The 20,069-nt window shown below is 35.6% G+C and overlaps 2 protein-coding genes across 3 annotated transcripts; both read left to right on the top strand.

The window, feature by feature from the left end:
• Window positions 1–82: 82 nt before the first annotated feature.
• Window positions 83–6,113, top strand: Rin (ras GTPase-activating protein-binding protein 2). Of its 2 annotated transcripts, none has more exons than XM_070308830.1 (9): window positions 83–142; window positions 2,000–2,189; window positions 2,359–2,539; window positions 2,850–3,215; window positions 3,466–3,885; window positions 3,955–4,150; window positions 4,407–4,669; window positions 4,767–4,932; window positions 5,013–6,113. In XM_070308830.1, exons 2-9 carry the CDS (start codon window positions 2,092–2,094, stop codon window positions 5,159–5,161), a joined length of 1,839 nt encoding a protein of 612 aa, XP_070164931.1. In that variant the 5' UTR covers window positions 83–142; window positions 2,000–2,091; the 3' UTR covers window positions 5,162–6,113. The 2 variants fall into 2 exon arrangements, with proteins under 2 accessions (XP_070164931.1, XP_070164930.1); XM_070308829.1 differs by having other exon boundaries at window positions 85–383.
• A 4,881-nt stretch (window positions 6,114–10,994) lies between these two features.
• Window positions 10,995–19,336, top strand: Sparc (secreted protein, acidic, cysteine-rich). The gene is made up of 6 exons (XM_070308831.1): window positions 10,995–11,122; window positions 15,710–15,792; window positions 16,075–16,284; window positions 16,652–16,870; window positions 17,417–17,767; window positions 18,108–19,336. Exons 2-6 carry the CDS (start codon window positions 15,718–15,720, stop codon window positions 18,159–18,161), a joined length of 909 nt encoding a protein of 302 aa, XP_070164932.1. The 5' UTR covers window positions 10,995–11,122; window positions 15,710–15,717; the 3' UTR covers window positions 18,162–19,336.
• Window positions 19,337–20,069: the final 733 nt, after the last annotated feature.

Here is a 20,069-nt window from a genome sequence, read left to right as displayed (position 1 = left end):
AGCGCCCGAGTACTTCCGGTACGGTACGCCGAATTGGTATGCCCATCTGAGTCTCAATGACGCCTCCGTATGATGCTGGTTCCTGTGCGTGCTGCATTTGCTGACACAGTGCCGCTACGATCACTACACAATAGAAGTAAAAGTAATTGGCGCACATAAGATTATATATACGACGCTGCGAACTGTTTTTATAATTGATATCACGACCGTGGACTCTGTGTTCTTGGAGCTTGCTCGCGCGTGAGGCGTCCCAACTCTCGGCAAACCTCGTTTACCGCGTTCGTTCGTCGGCTTCCCGCGCGACAAAAGTAACCGCTGCCGGGCCGCGTCGAGGTGCCAGAGCTGCGTTCTCGTGCTGCAAACGCGAGAGCGTTTCAAGTCAGGTAAAGACGCGCTAATATTATCATTATAATCGCCATTGTTTATCACTCCTATCCCTCGAGAAGCTATCATACGCACGCACGTTCGCTCTCGTGGCGCTCCGCCGTCCCAAGAAACACTCGAGCGCGAGAGGAACACTGATCAGAGCACGTTGTCGAATCGTGACTCCGACTTGGACGAGACGTGCTCCGCTACCAGGAGAATCTCCGAGGTGTCGTCGGTGATCCCGGTTTCGACTCGTCCGTTCAATGCCGCGTTTCTCGTTCGCGTTCGCGTTCGCGTTGCCGTGTCGCGGCCCATCGGGAAATATCGCCATGCTTGCGCGAGCGACCGGGGACCGGGCGCGACCGCGCACTCTCGCATCCACGAGATGGAAGCGAGAGCGACGCGATCTCGTTCCCGTGCTCTTCTCAAAGCTGCTCTCCCCAGACCCCAGCTTTCTTTGTTTCGTTTCGTTTCGTCTCGTCTCGTCTCGTCTTCGTGTCGCGGATGCAAACGTCGAAAAGCGAATTTGTTAGAGGTAAATTCGGGGTAGAAGAAGAAAGAGAGAGAGAGAGAGAGAGACACGTGCTACGGAATATGTACATTAGTTGCAGCGTGGTTGGGATTTCTAAGTAGAAGGAGAGAGAGATAAGAAACAGAACTTGTGGATAGGGGGAGAGGAGAGAAGAAAAGTGAGAAGATGGCATGCGAAAATTTTGCCATGTGCCAGTCCCTTTGTGTTTGCCGCATGCTGTATCGCTCCGATTATCTGCGTGCATACGAGATAAAATGGATTTTGAATAACATTTTCCGGCGCTCGTGACAATTTAGATAGCTAAGGATATCCGCAGAGATTTTATATGTAAAAAAACTACGTAAATCTCAAATTTGAACATTTCAGATTATATGGTTGTCGTTTAAAAACTACTGCATTTTTTTTTTATCATAATAATGCATATTTATTACATTACAATGATATGAGCAGTTTAATAAAATCAATCTGTTTTTTAAAACCTATAGATTGCATTAAGTAATGAAATATTAATGAATAAAAAAAAAAAAACTTAAATAATGAGTAATATGTATGAATCACACATATTTATATATTTTTTCAAATAAAATGTCAAAATGATTGAAAAAAAAACTGATGCATACTTTTTTGTATATATTTATAATATCTATTTATATTGCAAAATTATTTGCGTATATGATTGTGTATATGATTAAAAATAATGCTGAAGAAATTTTATGTGAGCATTTTATTCTCTGAAATTTTTATATGTGTAATTAACATAATAAGTTGACATTTTAATGTTAATTGTTCTAATAAAAACAATACACAGACATAAAAAGAAAGAAATTATATTCATATATATTCTGGCTTGCGTGCTCAACTTTATATTGTAATTTTGGTATCGGATAATTGACAATAATATATATAATTTTTAATATGTATCGACAAAGTTTCATGAATTTTATCTTGTTAGAATATTATATTGCTACGTAAAGAACTTCTTTGCTATATATATATCGATTCGATTAATATGCTCATAATTGTAATAATTTCTTAAATTCTTGAATATTATATTAACATGATGTTATAACATTCTAATAAATGCATTTTTATCTGTTTCAGATATCTGCCTTAATAATTTTAAGATTTTACAACTAAACATTTAATTTGCTGTTTCCAGCAAAATATCACTTTAAAAGTTAGAAAGTAAGAAAATGGTCATGGAGGCATCTCCTTCTCCACAGAGTGTAGGTCGTGAGTTTGTCCGACAATATTACACTTTGCTGAATCAAGCTCCTGCCCATCTTCATAGGTGCTTGAATTATCTATCATTTTTTTTCCAGATTTATCAGTGTTATAGATTTCTTATTACAATTGAAGCAACATAAAATTAATTTGAATTTTATTCGAGCCAAAAATTTTTTTTAATTTAATCGTCATTTCAAATGCACAACTACAATTTTCATGAATTTTATAATTAGGTTCTACAATCAACATTCTTCCTTTGTGCATGGCGGATTGGATTCCAATCGAGAATGTATTCCGGCAATTGGTCAAAAACAGATACATCAGAAAATTCAACAACTGAACTTTCGCGATTGTCATGCCAAAATAAGTCAAGTCGATTCTCAGCTTACTCTCGAAAATGGAGTTGTTGTCCAGGTAAATTCTCTATGTCAACTTTATATAAATTAGATCAGAGGTAGAAAAGAATTATACAGTTGTATTTTATTTCTCTTATTAAGAGAAATAAATATAATAAATATATACATATAATATATTGAATGTTTCATTTTTATATTACCATCTAATATTAAAGTTTCATTACTCTGTATTATAAATGTGATAGATGCATTTTGCTTCAATTTATTTAAAATAACATTTTCGTAAGATAAAATAATTAATTTTTAGAACCTGCAGTTTTAAGAGCATCTCAATGTGATTATTATTATATATTTATCTCATTATATAGGTATCCGGAGAATTGTCCAACGCCGGGCAACCAATGCGTCGATTCACGCAAACCTTCGTGTTGGCGGTGCAAGCACCTAAAACTTATTATGTGCACAACGATATCTTCCGCTACCAAGACTTGATATTCCCCGAGGAGGATGAGGCTGATGTGAGCGGCGGAGACGGTGGTGAAACTGGCGAAAGAGAGATTGAGGAAATTGGTCGATCCGAACCTGAGGAAGATGAACACCAGACTCAGGCGCAACAGTTATCGGCTCCAGCTCAAGCGGCTGAGCAGCAAGCTCAACCGCCTCTCATTCCGGCACAGCAGCCTCCGCTTCAGCAACAACAACCGATGTATTACGCTGCACCTCCACAACCACATGTTAGTATAAGAAACATCATTAGTATTGTATAAAAGCTAAAAATTATTTAAAGATGCAGTAAACATTCTGTATAATGCACAATAATTATTGAGGGAAAGGAGGAAAGGGCAAAAACGAAATCTAGGATATATACGTTGTTGAAGAAGAGAATTGTATAATTTGAAAATAAATTGATTTTGCACATTGCCTAATTTCTACAGTTTACCATAGGTTATAATATAGTTTTATTTGCAAACGTCCATTGTTCAGGTTCATCCAGTAATGCAGCAAGTCCTGAATGGAACAGTGCATGAAGAGGTGATCAATCAGCAGCCACCTCAGCAGCAACAACAACCACCGCCACCTCCTCCTGCCCAGCAACATTCGTACATAACTGAACCAACTACACAGACCCAATTTGTGCAGGAGGCAGAATTGAGCAATGGTGAGCAACAGCAACAGCAAAACCAACAAATTGAAAGTGAACCGCAGACTCAGACGGAGGAAAGGAATGACCAGCCCGAAGCAGAAGAGTTTACCGCGTCTGCACAAGAGGTTGAACCCGAGCATCAGGTTTCAAATACTACTGTCAACAATAGCGGACCTAAGACATATGCTAACTTAGTAAAGTCTTTCCCAAGCACTACCAGTGCTACTAGCCCTCAAGCTCCTAAACTGTCCATGTCTCCGGTAACTGTCGTTTCAATATGACATTGAAATTTCTGAAGAGTATGATGAATAATAAACTTTTCTTTGTAGCCACCTATGACGAATTTACGTTTGGACGACAGATCGCCGTTGCATCCTACAAATAACGTACCGACTTCTATATCTGTTTCCAACAATGTATCCGTGGCTCAACAACAGGCGCATCGAGTGGGCGGAAATCAACAGTCACCGCAACAACAACATTCCCAGCAGCAACGTGGTCTGAGAGGAGGACTAGTACAAAGAGGTAACAAGAAATGCGAAATAATATTGGCAACTTAAAACATGATTAATAAAGGATGTTAATCTTGTTTTAATAATATAGAAATAGGATTTACAAATATACAATATACATGTATATATACACACACACACACACACACACACACACACACACACACATTCGATTATTTTTATATTATATTAATCACTTAATTTTCATTTTTTTTTTTTGCAAAATACAATTTTAGTTTTATATTGTTATGTATGATAATATTTTTTAGATGGAGAACGTCGTGGCACAAGACCAGGACAATACAGTGACGCTCATCAACTTTTCTTAGGTAATTTACCACACAACGCTTCCGAGAATGATTTGCGCCAAGTATTCGAGCGTTATGGTAGAGTCGCTGAATTGCGCGTGCACAGTAAATCAAATGACAGATGCAAGGGTCCTCAAGGCGGAAACAACACTGCGCGAGTGCCTAATTATGGATTTATCACGTTCGAAGATCAACAAGTTGTGACAAAAGTGTTGAACTCTTTGGTATGTTCGTCTCTTAGACAGACATCGGCAACGCCTTAAGTAAATGTTTAATAAAAATGGATCTTTTTGATATCTTACCATGTGATTCTTGTTTTAGCCTATCTATTATCCTGATGAAAGTGGACAAAAATTGAATGTGGAGGAAAAGAAGGTGAGGCCTAGGATGATGGACGGAAGCGGCGGAAGATTGAATTCTGGCGATGGTGGTATGCGTTCCATGGGCGGCCAGCAGCAGCAGCAACAACAACAGCAACGTGGACCAGGTAATCTCTAAATTAATTTTCCAATTTATTGAGGTTAGTAGAACTTTTAACTTACTAATCCGTTATTGATTTAATATCAGGCGGACCCGGAGGCGTAATGAGAGGTGGACAACACGGCGCGCGAGGTGGTCGTGGAGGGTTTTCACGGGGCGGCGATGGCGGTAGGGGCGGCGGTGGCATGCGACAACCGGGCAATCCAAGCAATGTTGGTTACCAGAACCGTCGCTAATACCGACCACAGTACGCAACAGTCGCAACAACCTCCTAATTTCCTCTCTATTGAGTAAAAGTCACACCAGTACCATCATGCATCTGCCATCTTTATTTCGAGAAACGGAATCCAAGACTATTTCGTATGCCGCACGACCTTATCACCGGCGTCACCCTCATACGCTTAAATGTTGCTTGCAACAATGTTCGACAAGCAACAACAACAGCCGATACTAGATGATGTAGCTCAAAAAGGAGTCGTACGAAACACGATCTCGAACATCAAAAGACACGATTTCTGACGTCAAAATCTCAGATGAGGGTTACGTTTTTTTTTTTTTTTTTTGCGTGAGACCTCGAGCTCAGTGGTATGTGTTGTAAGTTTAAAGAGCCGATGATCATCGGTTCGAGTTCGTCCTTCGTACATCGACAATCGGGCAATTTCGCAGGACTGCAACGTCAAACATACAAATGGAGCGCAAACGTAGACACGTGCAGCCGTGCAACAAGTCCAAAGGAAGCTTAACGTAGAACGTTCTCGGAGTGTGGAAAATTTAAATAAACGAGAAGAGGCGACGGGACGTGATCTGAAATCGGGAAATAGTGTCGGAACTCTCTTTTTGTGAGGTTTTAGAATATTGCGCGGCATTTGTCATTTTGCGTGTTTTCTTCTCACTGAATTGCAAGACAAAACAACAGCAAAACAAAGTTCGCTGCACGCACCATATATCTACGGGGCAATCAAATGAAATTGCATCGGAAAAAAAGGCAACGGAGTGGCATAGTCTGTGGCGTAGTCTTGTACGCTTTCGAGTCGACTCGACAACCGTCAATGAAATCGTCCCATTGCCGCAGGCGAAGAATTTATATAGATAACGCAGAACGAATTCCGTTGTACGAAAATTCCGACTACACAAAATCCTAAAGTTGTATCCCAGTTGCACGCGACAAAAAAAAAGGAAAAAGAAAAACTTTATTTCTTTTTTCCTACACGTTCTATTTTCTATTCTTGTTACCGATTATCGATCGACCGGTATCGATCGCAAAGAGGACGATGCTTCTAGACTGCAGCATCTGGTCTCGCCATTTTCTCGCAATGCTGGCTTCGTCTTGTTGCAGTCCAGAACTTTTTATTCAAGCCTATCTTTTTCTTGTCTCTCCCTTTTCCTTCCTCTCTTTTCCCGGTTTTCTTCTAGGAACAATTATTTCTCCCAATATTTTTCTACGCTACGATTCTGTTCCCTTTTATAGAATCTTTCTATTCTGGCATCTACCTCCCTTTTCTTCACATATATACTTATTATTACTTTTGTTTAGGTAAAATTAGTAAGAATCGCGCACGAGCATGATCTGACGTTGTATCGCTAAGTAGCATTTCGATCGCGAGGTAGCATTTCGGCCAGAGTCAAGTTTTCTAGTTTATCGCAGAGTTGCGATACTCCGAACATTGAACGAACTGCAATCAGCAAAAAATATATTCGACACAGCGAAGAAAAACTATATATAGTTTACGCACAATAGCTTTTTCTTAACTCAACCATTTATTAAAATCCTCCGCGAGTTTATCATCGATAATAATTAGAATATATCGTATTCCGAGAAAGATACTATCTATACTATTGGATATATATTTGTTTAATTGAATTATGGGATTTTTGCTTAATTACATCACGATTTCTATTAGAGTATTTGATTGTACTCTGAATTTTCAGAAAAAAAATATACAAAATGCAATATTGAATCTAATTGTAAAGTCAGGAATATTGTCGAAGAAAATAGTATGTGTAGTTTATATAGATTTATAAACTATGTAAAATCGTCACACATTCTATGCTAGTGTTGTTATAGAAGTCGCGATTGTTATTATGTGTAAAAGTCTCATAATTTAATTAGATGAATACATACACAATTGTACAAGTAGCATCTTCCTTGGACTACGACATGTTTTAATTTTTCACTTGCTAATATAATCTATTCATATTTCTCGGTGCAATACGTTTATATACGTTAAATTATTTAGAATACCAAGCAAAATGCGCGAGATTTCTAGTCAGCAACAGTTATGCAGTATGCGAAAGGAATTCTGCGATTATTAGTGATTGGGCAATGCGTCTATTCTGGCCTATCAGCTTCACTACCTCTACGAAACTAATGTACGATTTTTACAGTCGAAAATATCGAGCAATCGGAATCGTGAGAACCGAGGCGATACAACAATATATATGTAAAAGATCGACGCGTCGGAAGATGAGGAATAGAACAGCGTTGCAATCAATAGCTAAATTTATGATGTCGACAAAAAGCATGTGAGAGAAAGCGAAAATTTGTGTCTATGCGCATGTGTGTATGTGTGTGTGTGTGTGTGTGTTTGTGAGAGAGAGAGAAAGAAAGTTTGTCAGCTTGCATTTTGTCGAGATTATTATGGAGATTTTTAACATTGATCATGCACGAACGTGATTCCAGAATCGCAGTAGTTTGTAATCGAAAATAAAAAGAAAATGTGTTGCGATACCTCGTGTCTGGGACATGACGACCGCGTTCCCGCAATTCCTCGGCGCGCCTGCTCGAGGTCCTATCCTAATCCGTTTAATTCCATACAGCGCAGAACTATCGACAAAAATCCGGAAATACGTTTCCGCGTTACTAATCTGCATTTAATATCTAGAATGGAATATACGTAAATATAGGTTTAAAATTGAAACTCATTCAACGAGGACGCACGTTCGAGGGAAAGATGCTTGGCGGCATTTTTTTTTTCTTGTTTTTTGTTTTTGCTAATTATCGAGAATAGTAACATTGCCGCAATATTGCGACAATGTTCTGTGCTGTATGGGATGTTACGTTTCTTTAACATGCAACCTCTATAGTGAGTAATATTCACGCGCGATATTGATGTTTCCTTTAACAGAGCCCGGGACGGGGACGGCGACGACGATGATGACGATACGGCTGTTCTGATCCAGACGCGAACAAAGAGATAGGTTCTGCGTGGATACACTTCTGCGGCTTGTTATTTTCGATAATTAGCAAAAACAAAAAAAGAACAAAATTGTCGCAAAAGTGTCCTTTCCTCTTCCATGCATCCTCATTAGATATGTAACACGTTTCAATTTTAAACCTATTTCTATATTCCGTTATAGATATTAAACGCTATACAAAACATAATGAAGATTGAATCCATCAAATCCTTTGTAAGATATTTAGTAACGCAGAAACGTATTTCCGGAATTTTGTCGATAGTTATCACGTAATTGGCACTTTAGTATTGTTATAAAGAAAAGAAAAATTTATTATTAAATCTAAAACAAAAATACAGGATGTGAAGCACTTTAACACTTCTTTTTTCCTTGCGGCAAAAAAAAAATATATTACGTGTGTTTTATGCGATTCTAAAAGAGGATCTCGAAATGCAGAGGAATAGATTTTTTCGTATCGCTTTCATTTTCAAAGATATGATAAACGCTTATCATATGTGATTAGCAATTCATAATACCTACATAGAATTCTTAAAAGAATTAAGGTATAGCATAACACACAGAAAAAATATTAATTTAAATAATACATCTTTTACATATTGTGTGTTTGTACATCAATTATAATTAGCTTTCATTTCAAATATCATTAAAATGTGGATTTAATTAAAATATTAAGAAACATCCTTTTTCGAGATCATCCTATTCCGTAGCCTATACATCTTCGAAAATTAAAAAGTAAGATATTTATAACATTTACATATGACACCTTCTTAAAACCATATAAAAACATACCAAATGGAACACGTTGCTACCGCACATGTTGTTACCTTACTATAAACTATAACTCGTTTAATATTTTGACTGAAGTTACACCCGTAATTCCTTGGAAATCATGGACATTAGCGGATATAATTTAGATTAAGAGAGAGAGAGAATCTTACTTTTCGCTTATTCATAATATGAGCGGTAAATACAAATGCAAATTAAAACGGAAAGTAAAATGATATATGATATGCTTCCTGTGCCAATTCCCAAGGAAATACAATTAATATCAAAACAGTGTTAAAAGAATAAATGCGAATGTGGCGTGCTGATTATTAAATGCGAAAAGTGCTTGATTAATGCAAAATTTTTGCAAAAAAGTAAATTGCACTTTATTGATTTAGACAAAATCCACGTACAATACTGCGGTGGTAAAATATTTCCCCTTTACCGTATGCGAGAGATGATGCGCCATTAGAAGGAGCGAGTTCAAACAAAATGCCAGTTGTTCTTTGACTTTGTATACATATGTAGAGCATATTTAAAGGGGTATTTGTATGAATGAGAAAAAGATCGTCTCTAATTCTATATATTATATCTTGTACATTAAAGCTCACTGGAAATAGATGATATCTCCAGAATCATTTTTATTCCAACTTAAGAGACCGGTTTATATATATATATATATATATATATATATATATATAGCTATTTCAGTCAGCGCAATTGACGTATTCAAAGAGAAAAAAATATTTTACGCTGGACGATATAATATAGTAGTTGTTTAATATTTGCAATCGCAGATTATGACTTCCGAAATTTTTGCCCGCCACTTACTACAAAATGTTCTACACGTCTATTCTCACACCGTTTGACTTCATATTACGTCCTCTCGTCCATGTGCATATCCGTGTGTTCAAGTACAACGTGTTCAAAGCCGTAGTTCACGCGAAATCATCGCTTTACATATTTGAAAGAGAGTACTGCAAATTTTTAGTGTGAATATGTTTTCGTTTTTAAGTAACTATATATAATATTAATAATAAAGATAAATATATATACATATATATATACAATAATGAAAACGAAGGAAAGAATATGCAGAAAAAATAATTATAATAATGTAATTATAATAATTAGAAGATGGCGATTAATAAGTTATGAATTTTGTAGCATACATTTTTATTTCGGTCTGCCAGGCCAGTTTGCGTGTACCAACTAATTGAAAATAACATTACTGCGATAAAGAGGAAAGAGAAAAAAAAAAAGATAAATGTTAAAGAGAAAAAATGAAAAAGAACAAACATCAGATGTATTGTAACTTTTTGCATTTAGTATATAATACATATATCTACCTTACTACACCAATCCTTTTTATAGCATCTCTTTATTTAACACGCAACATACCTTTGATTTTGGTACAAATTTTATTAGTTGGATTCGCGTATAAAGTCAAATTTTCGGTGAATGCAATCGGTTTTGCCGAAATTGCTACGGAATAGTCATTTGATGACGATCGCGAGAGTAAAATGTCCAAGGATAATGTATATGTATAGATACATTTATGCGAAATGTACAATATATAATCATGTTTATATATAAATTAAATTTTATTACTATTAATATAGAAATAGATATAATGCAAGTAAGATTCTTTTAATTTTTCAAATTACTGTCGATTAACATAACTGATGATTATTCAGTTCTTTCAATCTTGATATCAAGACGTGAATTTCTAATTTCGATTAAAATACAATAATTTTTTAAGAATAGGCATGATTAAAACGATTTAATACGATTCTGATTCGATCGTTAAGTTCCCGTTAACTTTTATCAAAGTGTAGCGAAATTTCTGTTTAGAAGTTCAAGTAATTCTCAAAAGTCAATATCGAGTTGGAAACCCGAGGAAAGTAGAGATTTCGTCGAGACAATCGGTTATTCGCGGATTGTACGTATTGCGTAAGGCGGACACGTAAGAGTGACGGTAGGATATACGCATACGCGCGTACGGCGGAAAGATCAGACGAGGGTGTAGAAAAAAAGAAAAAATGCACGCAAGAGATGAGATCATCTTCCTCTCCGACCACGCGCTCCGGCGTGATGCCGCGATGTGACGCGCCTTGGACGCAGTCAGTAACGGTCCAGCGACCGATTTGGAGGGTTGTTTCTCTTTCCGAATCTTCTTGAGAAAGGGACACCTCGAGTGAACGGAGGAAGCGGTTTGCGAGGAAAGCCAACGCGAGGTACGATCAATTTGTGACTTTTCGTCTTGTCAAGATCTTATCATTTTATCGTGCGGTTCCTATGTTTAAAATATTTTCGATCACTCTTTGTTACTTGTGATAATTAATATGTTAAGATAATTTATCATTTATATCCAAACGCTTGATTTTTTTTTACTGTACGATATCTTGCGGATATTACCCCAGTTTTTACGTTTAAAATACAATTAGTTTCATATCTATAAAATAAAATCTGTATCTAAATTAATTAATCTGGACAATTTTTTGATAACCGAACTTGCTGTTTTATTATATGTATAAAAAACATATTTTTCTATTAAAACGTAAAGAAATATAGAAATGTTTCAAGCTAATTAGATCTTTATCTGAGGAACGTAATAGTAACATTTACAATTTTAAAAGTAGAGGTAATAAAATATATGTGTTGTCAAACACTTACAATTGGTATATATGTACGGACTCACATATACTATGTATCCGACACAAACAGCTATACCTGGACGCGTCAAAATTACGAGAGAATCACATACGGACTCGGATGAAAATGAATAGATCGACAATAGATTGCTCCTGCGGCTAGAATTTAGATATATAAAAGAACCATTTTATATTATAAGGGATCCTTTTCAGGGATCATTTCAACATCTTTCATTTTTACCGAAGTTTCTTTAGAATTTCTGCTTTTTATCACGCGCGTCAATACATAAATAATAAATAAATATATATATATATATATTTACATTCCAAGTCAAATAAATTGATTGAAACGAAAATAATATATTTGAAATTAAATTACTGCGCCAGCAAATAACGTCTCATTAATTTTTGTACGTGCTAGTTTGAATCACAGAACTGCGTACGATGGATATTTTATATCAGTGGGCGTATCCACAACTAACTTATCTCCTGTCATATATTACTTGGAAATCGTGTCCTTTCTGGGACGGAAATCCAACATCCTTTGTTCGTTAAGGTACTGTCATTATGCGGAGACTTGGAAAAGAAAGATATTATCATTTTACAATTATTAACGAAAAATCTCGCGTTTGTATTTATAGTTTATACGTTATACTTTACGTCACTTACTAAATGCTATTGAATTATAAATGAGGAAAAAAATAATTTGCATACGAAAAATAGCGTAAAGCATGATATTTGCAATTTTCTATTAATATAAACGACTTAAAGTAGAACAGTAATGCTCTCTGTGATATTGTTATTTCGAATCAACTCAATCATTCGACCTTTTCTCATGTCACGATATGCAAGAGTTCAAGACTAAGATCGATAAAAAACTGTTACAAACGTATTATTTTTTTAAATTTACTCCTTCGTAAAAAAATACAGAGATATGTATGATTCCTTGGAAATAAGTTTCAAAAATGAATAATAAGATTGAAAATCTTAATTCTCTCTATTATAAATGAAATAATTCTTGAACTCTGCAAAAACTTGATTAAACTACGTCTCATCGCATTAAATAATTCCTGCAATAAATTTTTACAACTCTATTTTTGCAGAATTACTTCATAGAAATGAACTTGTAAATAATTTTCATTAGAAGCTACATACGTGTATATATATCCTATATTATTTCTTATATATTCATAATGATATTAATTCGCGTATAAATGTCCTCGATGAGCAAATTGAACGAGTAATTGGATGAATCGAATCAACGCATTCAGCTCGAATATCTCGTCAGCAAACTAGTTAACTTTTAATTCCGCATTGGTGGAGCCAGCACTCGAACATGGGGAAGACGAGTTCCTGATGTTCCAAGTTTTATGGTATTCTATATTTTGTGGGCGTAATGATCGATCTAAGCAGACGAAAGATTGAAAACAACGTATTTCCAAAACTTTGTCTACATTATTTTATATTACATTGATAGAACATTTATCAACATTTTCCATAAGCCTGCATATTGCCTCCGATTAATAAAATCGCAATTCTTTTTATATTTTTCTTCTCTCATCAATATATATTTACTCTTTTTTTTTTCACACATGCATCAATTTTAATTCATAAAGTTTATTATAATTTCCTAACTATATATATGTATACATATATTCGCACATATTAATTTGCTTTTCATTTCAACGCGTATTGAAATAAGTCGCATTTGTTTTATCATTAGATCATCTCTATTGCATAATAACTTTAATTAAAATTATCAAAGTCTATATTTGTGCACATTGATTAATCAGCATATTATAGATTCCATGCGTAGTACGATCATTCATTGTTGTCTTTATATAAATTTAAATAATATGAAGTTAAATAATATTCGAAATATGTGGATTGTATATTCGTTAAAATAATATTCTCGTTCCTTTTGTCCGCTCGCGCGAACGATTCGCCCACGTCGACAAGCGGCGCGATAAAAAAAGGGGGCCATGTGCCGCGCGTGCGATTCCTACGCACATTGCGCGTATGAGCGCTGCTACGCGTTTATTTTCCGAAGAACCGCGCGACGCATCGCGAACGCGCTGTAACGCTGTCGAGATGATGTCGGCGGTCGCGAATCAGCATCCGGACTTCCCCGTATGGAGAAGACGAGACGAGACTAACCCGTTACGTAGAAACTTATAACTCTCCTCACGTTCAGTCTAGACGTAGTTACGTGTATTAATAGCCGTCGAAATAAAATATTACACAATTTTTCGCGGAAAATTGTGACTGTTTCGATAAGATTAGAAGTCTTTTTGGATGTACATTACGACATCGATCAATCGAATGGCCAGTTCTCATCTATCGTTTCTTCATAATTTGATGTATTAAAATCTGAATACGATATTCACTTTCTCAATTAAGATTGATATATGAAGATATTTATAATATGTTACTGATACATGTTGGATAGAAATTTAGAAATAACTGTAACGTATATATGAAATATTATATAAGCGTTTCTTTTCATTTTATATTAATTCTTTTTCTCAGTGAAATATTATTTTAGAAAATTAATTTTATCTAAATAATAATCATTATTTCATGAAAATGGATACGGATTCCGAGTTTCCGCCAATTATTCGTGGATTATGGTTTTTCTCTTCCATAACATAACTATATTTATTATCAATGGTCTTTTCATGCTAGTGAGAAATAAAAAAAAAAAAAACGTAATATACGTTGATTGTTCTTCGTTTGCAAAATTCATGAACTAATACTGACTTAACAAACCGTGAATATCTCGAATGCGATTAGGCGAAATTGAAGCTCGACGGTGAGCGTAATGTGTTTAACTCACGGATGACTCGAAAATACTCGTGTTTTATTAACCGAACGCCGATACATGGTATCGTCACGGGATATTTACGTTCCGGATTTCGGGGTGACATGTATACACATTGTGCGTTTTCTGTAAATATTTCACACATGTGCGTTAAGTCTATTATCGCTCTTTTCCTCTTTCTCTCTCTCTCTCTCTCTCTTTAATTCTTAAAAATATATATATAATTACTGTTTATTAAAATGAAAGATTCATATGTTCTTCATATAAATAATATTTATCATATTTATTTTAATTTATAAATTCACAAGTATTACATTTTATAATCAATAATCATGTAACGTTCGTATATTAAATGATATATTTGAATATTAAATATTTTTTTGTTAAATTAAATTGAAAGATTCTACGATCACATGATATCTCAGGCGAATTCGATCGCGTTCAAATTTTATCGCTGACGAAGGCAGCAGCCGATTGCTGACGTTATATGCTGCGCGCGCGTGTCCTTCATCATTGTTAAAGTGCAGCAATGAGGCGACATCGTAAACTAATTATTATGTCATATGCATTCGCAAAAAGTGACGAGAACGAAGGAACGCCGCGGCAGCATATAACGAAGTCACGCGGATTAAAAGCGTACTCGAGACTCGTCCCAGTCCGGATGTATCCGTGAAACGATACTCGCTTTTCAAATATATATCTAGGTTATCGCTTCGTTGCTCCTATTAAGGTCCCGCGAGATTTATCGTTGATCTCGCGTTGACCCGTTGATCGGTGCCTATGCGTGCGTGCGTGCGTGCGTGCGTGCGTGTTCGCTTTTACTAGTTACTTTACTAGTTTTAGTAGTTACTAGTCGACTTTACATTCTTTTCCGAACGAATGTTTCGCGACTCTCGTCTTTCTGCCAATTGAGAACGTCGCGGTAATAAAAAGCATTGAACGCGAGAAATGAATGGTTGATTTATTTACACGTTCAGACTCGCTTGCACCCGATTTAGCTCAGGGATATTAACCCGTTTCGACACTGAGGCTTGGATCTATTCCGAGAAAAATGTCAATTTTTTTCAACTTTACGGCCATTCTTTCATAGTGTTGAAATGTGCAGAGTTTGGAAGCTGTTGGAAATTATTTGATAAATTACTCTGCGTTAGATACAAGAGGAAGGACATTCATAATTCAAGCCAGGATCGTATATGAAGCTGCCCGTTTTGAAATGATAGCTGATTCAATCTTGCATTCCAGATGTTATTATAAACTTTGTTAAAATTGAAAAACCATTCTCTCAATTTTATATCCATTAATTTAAAGAAGATGCATCGTGTATGTTCATCGATATCGATTTATCGTAGAAATCGCAATGCGGACGAAGCTGCAGCTATTGTTGGTCGCGTTGCTCCTGGCGGTCCTCATAGCGGACGTATCCGCCCAACAGGTATTACTATCGTTCAACGAATTACGAATTATCGTTAAATCTTTTCAATTTTGTTAGAAAGTCGCAAGAAGAGATTAAATTGAAATGTAATGATTGAATTGAAAAATGCTTTTCAAAATTTTTTTCGAGTAGTCCAACATGTTACATATATAAATTATGTAAAATACATTACTGTAAGAAAGAGAATCAATTGAATGTACAAATATTCAACTATCTTCTATTGTTTAAAATATAAAAGAGAGAAATTAGTGTTAATCTAATTTGATCTGAATCGATTCACAGCACAAACGAAAATATCGACGTCGTACGACCACAACAGAAGTACCTATGCAAGATGAGATCATGAACATGTTGGAGGCTGATGAAATAGCCGAGGAGGCGGAGGACGCTGAGGTCACTCTCGAAAATGGCAGAAACGAGGCTGGATCGAAACAGCAGCTCCAGGCAGACCCGTGCCTGGACAAACACTGCGGCGCTGGTCGCGTTTGCAAGGTTCATCGAAAAGAAAATATTTTTTGTACACAAATCTAAAATAATTGCTATACGTGGCAAATAACAAAGATTGATTCGCGATTATTGCAAACAAGTAGCTGAAAAATATTATCTAGAAAATTTATCCTAAATTAAATTTTTTAATTAGTTATAAGATTCTTGAAACTTTTATTTATATTTATCTAGTCCTCCAATCTTTTTTATCATTTCCAATATCGAATATTCAATAAAATACCGAATATAAGGAATTAAAAAAATGCATTTTAATATATTTTAATATATTTTAATACAATGCAAGAATTTATTCTCCTCTTTTTATGACAAGCGAGGATGAAAAAGAGAATGTGTGGAATTTCTTCGATTTCAGATTACGGAGGAGGGCACAGCCGAGTGCATTTGCGTGGAGCTCTGCAACCAGGAGGTCGATCCGCGTCGCAAGGTCTGCACCAATTATAACGAGACCTTTGGTAGTGACTGCGAGGTCTATCAAGCGCGTTGCTTTTGCAATACCGGTGACGCCAGGTGTAGGGGCCCCGATTATCAACATGTTCACATCGAGTACTATGGCGAGTGCCGACAGATGCCCGTGAGTATTATCCCGTTACAAATGTAACGTTGTTTTTCATTCGGTATACTACTGATAAGTAGGAAACTAAAATTTCTATTATTTTAGTCTTTTGGAAAAGTATTTATACCGTTTTTTAAAAGTTGTATTTTTCTAAAAACAAAATTTTGTTAAAGAAAAAAAGTCACATTTTTATGAATTTTTATTCTATCAGAAAGATATCATTTGCATCTCTAACACTTTGTTTTTATAAACAAACAATTGTCTTTTCTCGATTGAGAGAGAAAAAGCAAAATAGATTTTTCAAATCCCGATTATTTATAAAGAGGACTTTGTTATTTTTTTCCATCAAAAAATCGAATGCGTTCCATTTAATTTAATATGGTCTATTATTCTTATACAGCAAAATAATATTGCATTATGATTAGATAAACAATTTTTATTAATCGACATATTCGTGTAGAGCCAAGATTGAAAAGTAATTTAGAGATAAAATTTTTATCGACTCTCTCGAAATTTTTTCAGAACGCTTTACGATCATTTAAAAGATGCTACATTCTATCGTAGATGTGCAAGGAGGAGGACATGGCTGACTTTCCCAGACGAATGCGCGACTGGTTATTCAATATCATGCGCGATTTGGCAGATCGTCAAGAATTGCCATCGCATTATCTGAAGATGCAACGCGAGGCCGAAACCAATCATACGTTGCGTTGGGCGAACGCGGCTATTTGGAAATGGTGCGACTTGGACGGGCATCCTCACGACCGGGCAGTTTCCAGACACGAGCTCTTCCCTATCAGAGCGCCCTTAATGGCCCTCGAACACTGTATCGCGCCCTTCCTCGACTCTTGTGATATCGACAACGATCATAAGATTACGCTGATCGAGTGGGGCAAGTGTCTAGAGCTCGACGAGGTATCTATCCTTTTCCCTTGACTTTTTCTCTCCAAACGAAAAAAGAACATCTTATAATATTATACCAAGTATTACAAAACCAAAAACATTTTTTGTACGAGCTCTTCCCATTGGATATTGTGCGTGTGATATTTCTCTCTATTTTCTGAATTAAACGTTCTTTAACGCAATTTTAAATATCATATTAATAATCATATTAAATGATGATACAAAATATATTAATGGATATATTAATGATGAATAATAATGTTATTAAAGAATATTGAGAAATCTGATCGACGAGATTTTTCCGACAACGCGTATACTTTAATTAATTCTAACAATATAATTATAATTTCAGAACGATATAGATGACAAGTGCGATGAATTGGCAGAGGCGAATCATGAGCATTAGAGACACATCGAATCCTCCTCGGAGAAGAATGAGAGAGGGGCGCGTGCGACAGTACGAGAGAGACAGAATAGATCGGGATATACGAATACAATAGCAGGACAGGCAAAACGGTGAAGGAGGAGCGTGAGGGGAGCGAAGGGCGCAGGTGACGCGCAGGGACGGGCAGAGCACGGCAGGGGAGAGAGGTGTACGTAAAAATGGCGGGAAAAATCATCGTAAACGCGCGTGCGTGGACGTGGTAGTACGCAGGCCCTGCACGCATCGACGAGTCGATACTGCGCGACGAGGCCGTATCATCGCGATGCCGATATGCCGTGTCTTGGTCTCCTCGTTACGTGCCAAGCAACCGACAATCGAACTGCTTCAAATGAGCTTCTCGATAATACAGGCCTCGTCGTAATCTTGCGCACGGCGACGCAATTCGCGATTACGATCGATTATATGCGGATAGGGAGAATTCAAATTCCAATATACAATCGAACCTTGATGCATCTCGATACTTACAGTCGCATAATTCAATTGATTTAAATTCAAGTCAAAAGAACGATATAATTCGAGGCATACGTGCAAACAAATATTTGCTCCTTCGAGAAATACAGACGAATGCGAAGGATTCGATTTTTAGAAACGACTCAGAGAATTTGAGTTCGGATAAAGAGAAGATATATCTCGATTATAGGCGTATAAATAGAACGCACAATAAGTAAATTGTACTAAATATATAAATTTATCGTTTTGTTATTTAAAAGAAGAGAAAATCGAGAAATATCCATGTGATTATAAAGCTAAAAATAAATGTAAGTGAAATATTGACTTTATTCGACAAACTCGTCGATGCGAAATATTTGAATAATGCGGATCTTTTACAATATTTACTCGCCATTTTGTGATCGCCCCGCCATATGTCGTTGTAACCGTCCGTTTCGCCGTTCAACAATGATACAGAGACTGGTAGATGGTAGAAATTGATTCTCCTTTCCAGAAAGAATGCATACTTATCTGAAATATATTATGAAGACACGTTATAGGTCGCACGTATAATATAAAAATTCGCATTCGCGCTCCTTGTAGTATAATTTTCATGTTACCCCGTAACAATATATTATTTTCTATATACGACTTTTTTTTTATAAAATCACTGCCTTTTCCGATAATAAAGAGAAATAATACCGTTAGTTGGTTTCGTTGCAAATATATTATTCTCCGTTTTCTTTTTCTTCCAGCAAACGTGATATAACTTAATCCGTTATTCGAAGAAATGTATATATATATAGTTAAACCACATTACAGAATATTATAAAAGCGATATTATATATTGCGCTGCATTCTGATTTATTTTAATTTTCAAAATCGAGATAATATATGGAAAAAAAAACATTTTTTAAATTAATATATATTAGTTTTACTAATAAATGTTATTGCGCACAAGAATCAATAATATTTAACAATTTTGCAAACAAGAATTATTGAGTCAATATTATTTATATTGTCATATATATCGACCGTTTTGTTTGTAATATATTTCATCCGATTGGAACACATATTTGTGTTTGTAAGTGAAATTGTTTTTCATTTTACATCCAAATATTTTTTAGAAACAAATTTCATATATATTGCGAAAAAATCGAGATATTTTGTCTATATATTGTATATATATACACACACACGAAAAAGATAAAATCAACAATTAGATTTTAGTACATTTTATCGCAACGTATGCTTGTAACACAATAACGTGCGTGACGTCTGTTTCGATATTTATAAACATTGATTGTCGAAGATGTCAACAATAAAACACGGCTCAATATTTACAGTTTCTTATAACAAGACGCACAAACGCATTATAAGTAAATATGCTCTATCGTGTTTTTGCCTTTGTTTACTTTATTTTTATTTATACGACTGGTC

The sequence above is a fragment of the Polyergus mexicanus genome, unplaced genomic scaffold (genome assembly GCF_030449975.1).
Source record: "Polyergus mexicanus isolate NDT 795.1 unplaced genomic scaffold, iyPolMexi1.0 SCAF_16, whole genome shotgun sequence".
NCBI lineage: Eukaryota > Metazoa > Arthropoda > Insecta > Hymenoptera > Formicidae > Polyergus > Polyergus mexicanus.
This window is presented reverse-complemented; position numbering and strand designations above follow the sequence as displayed.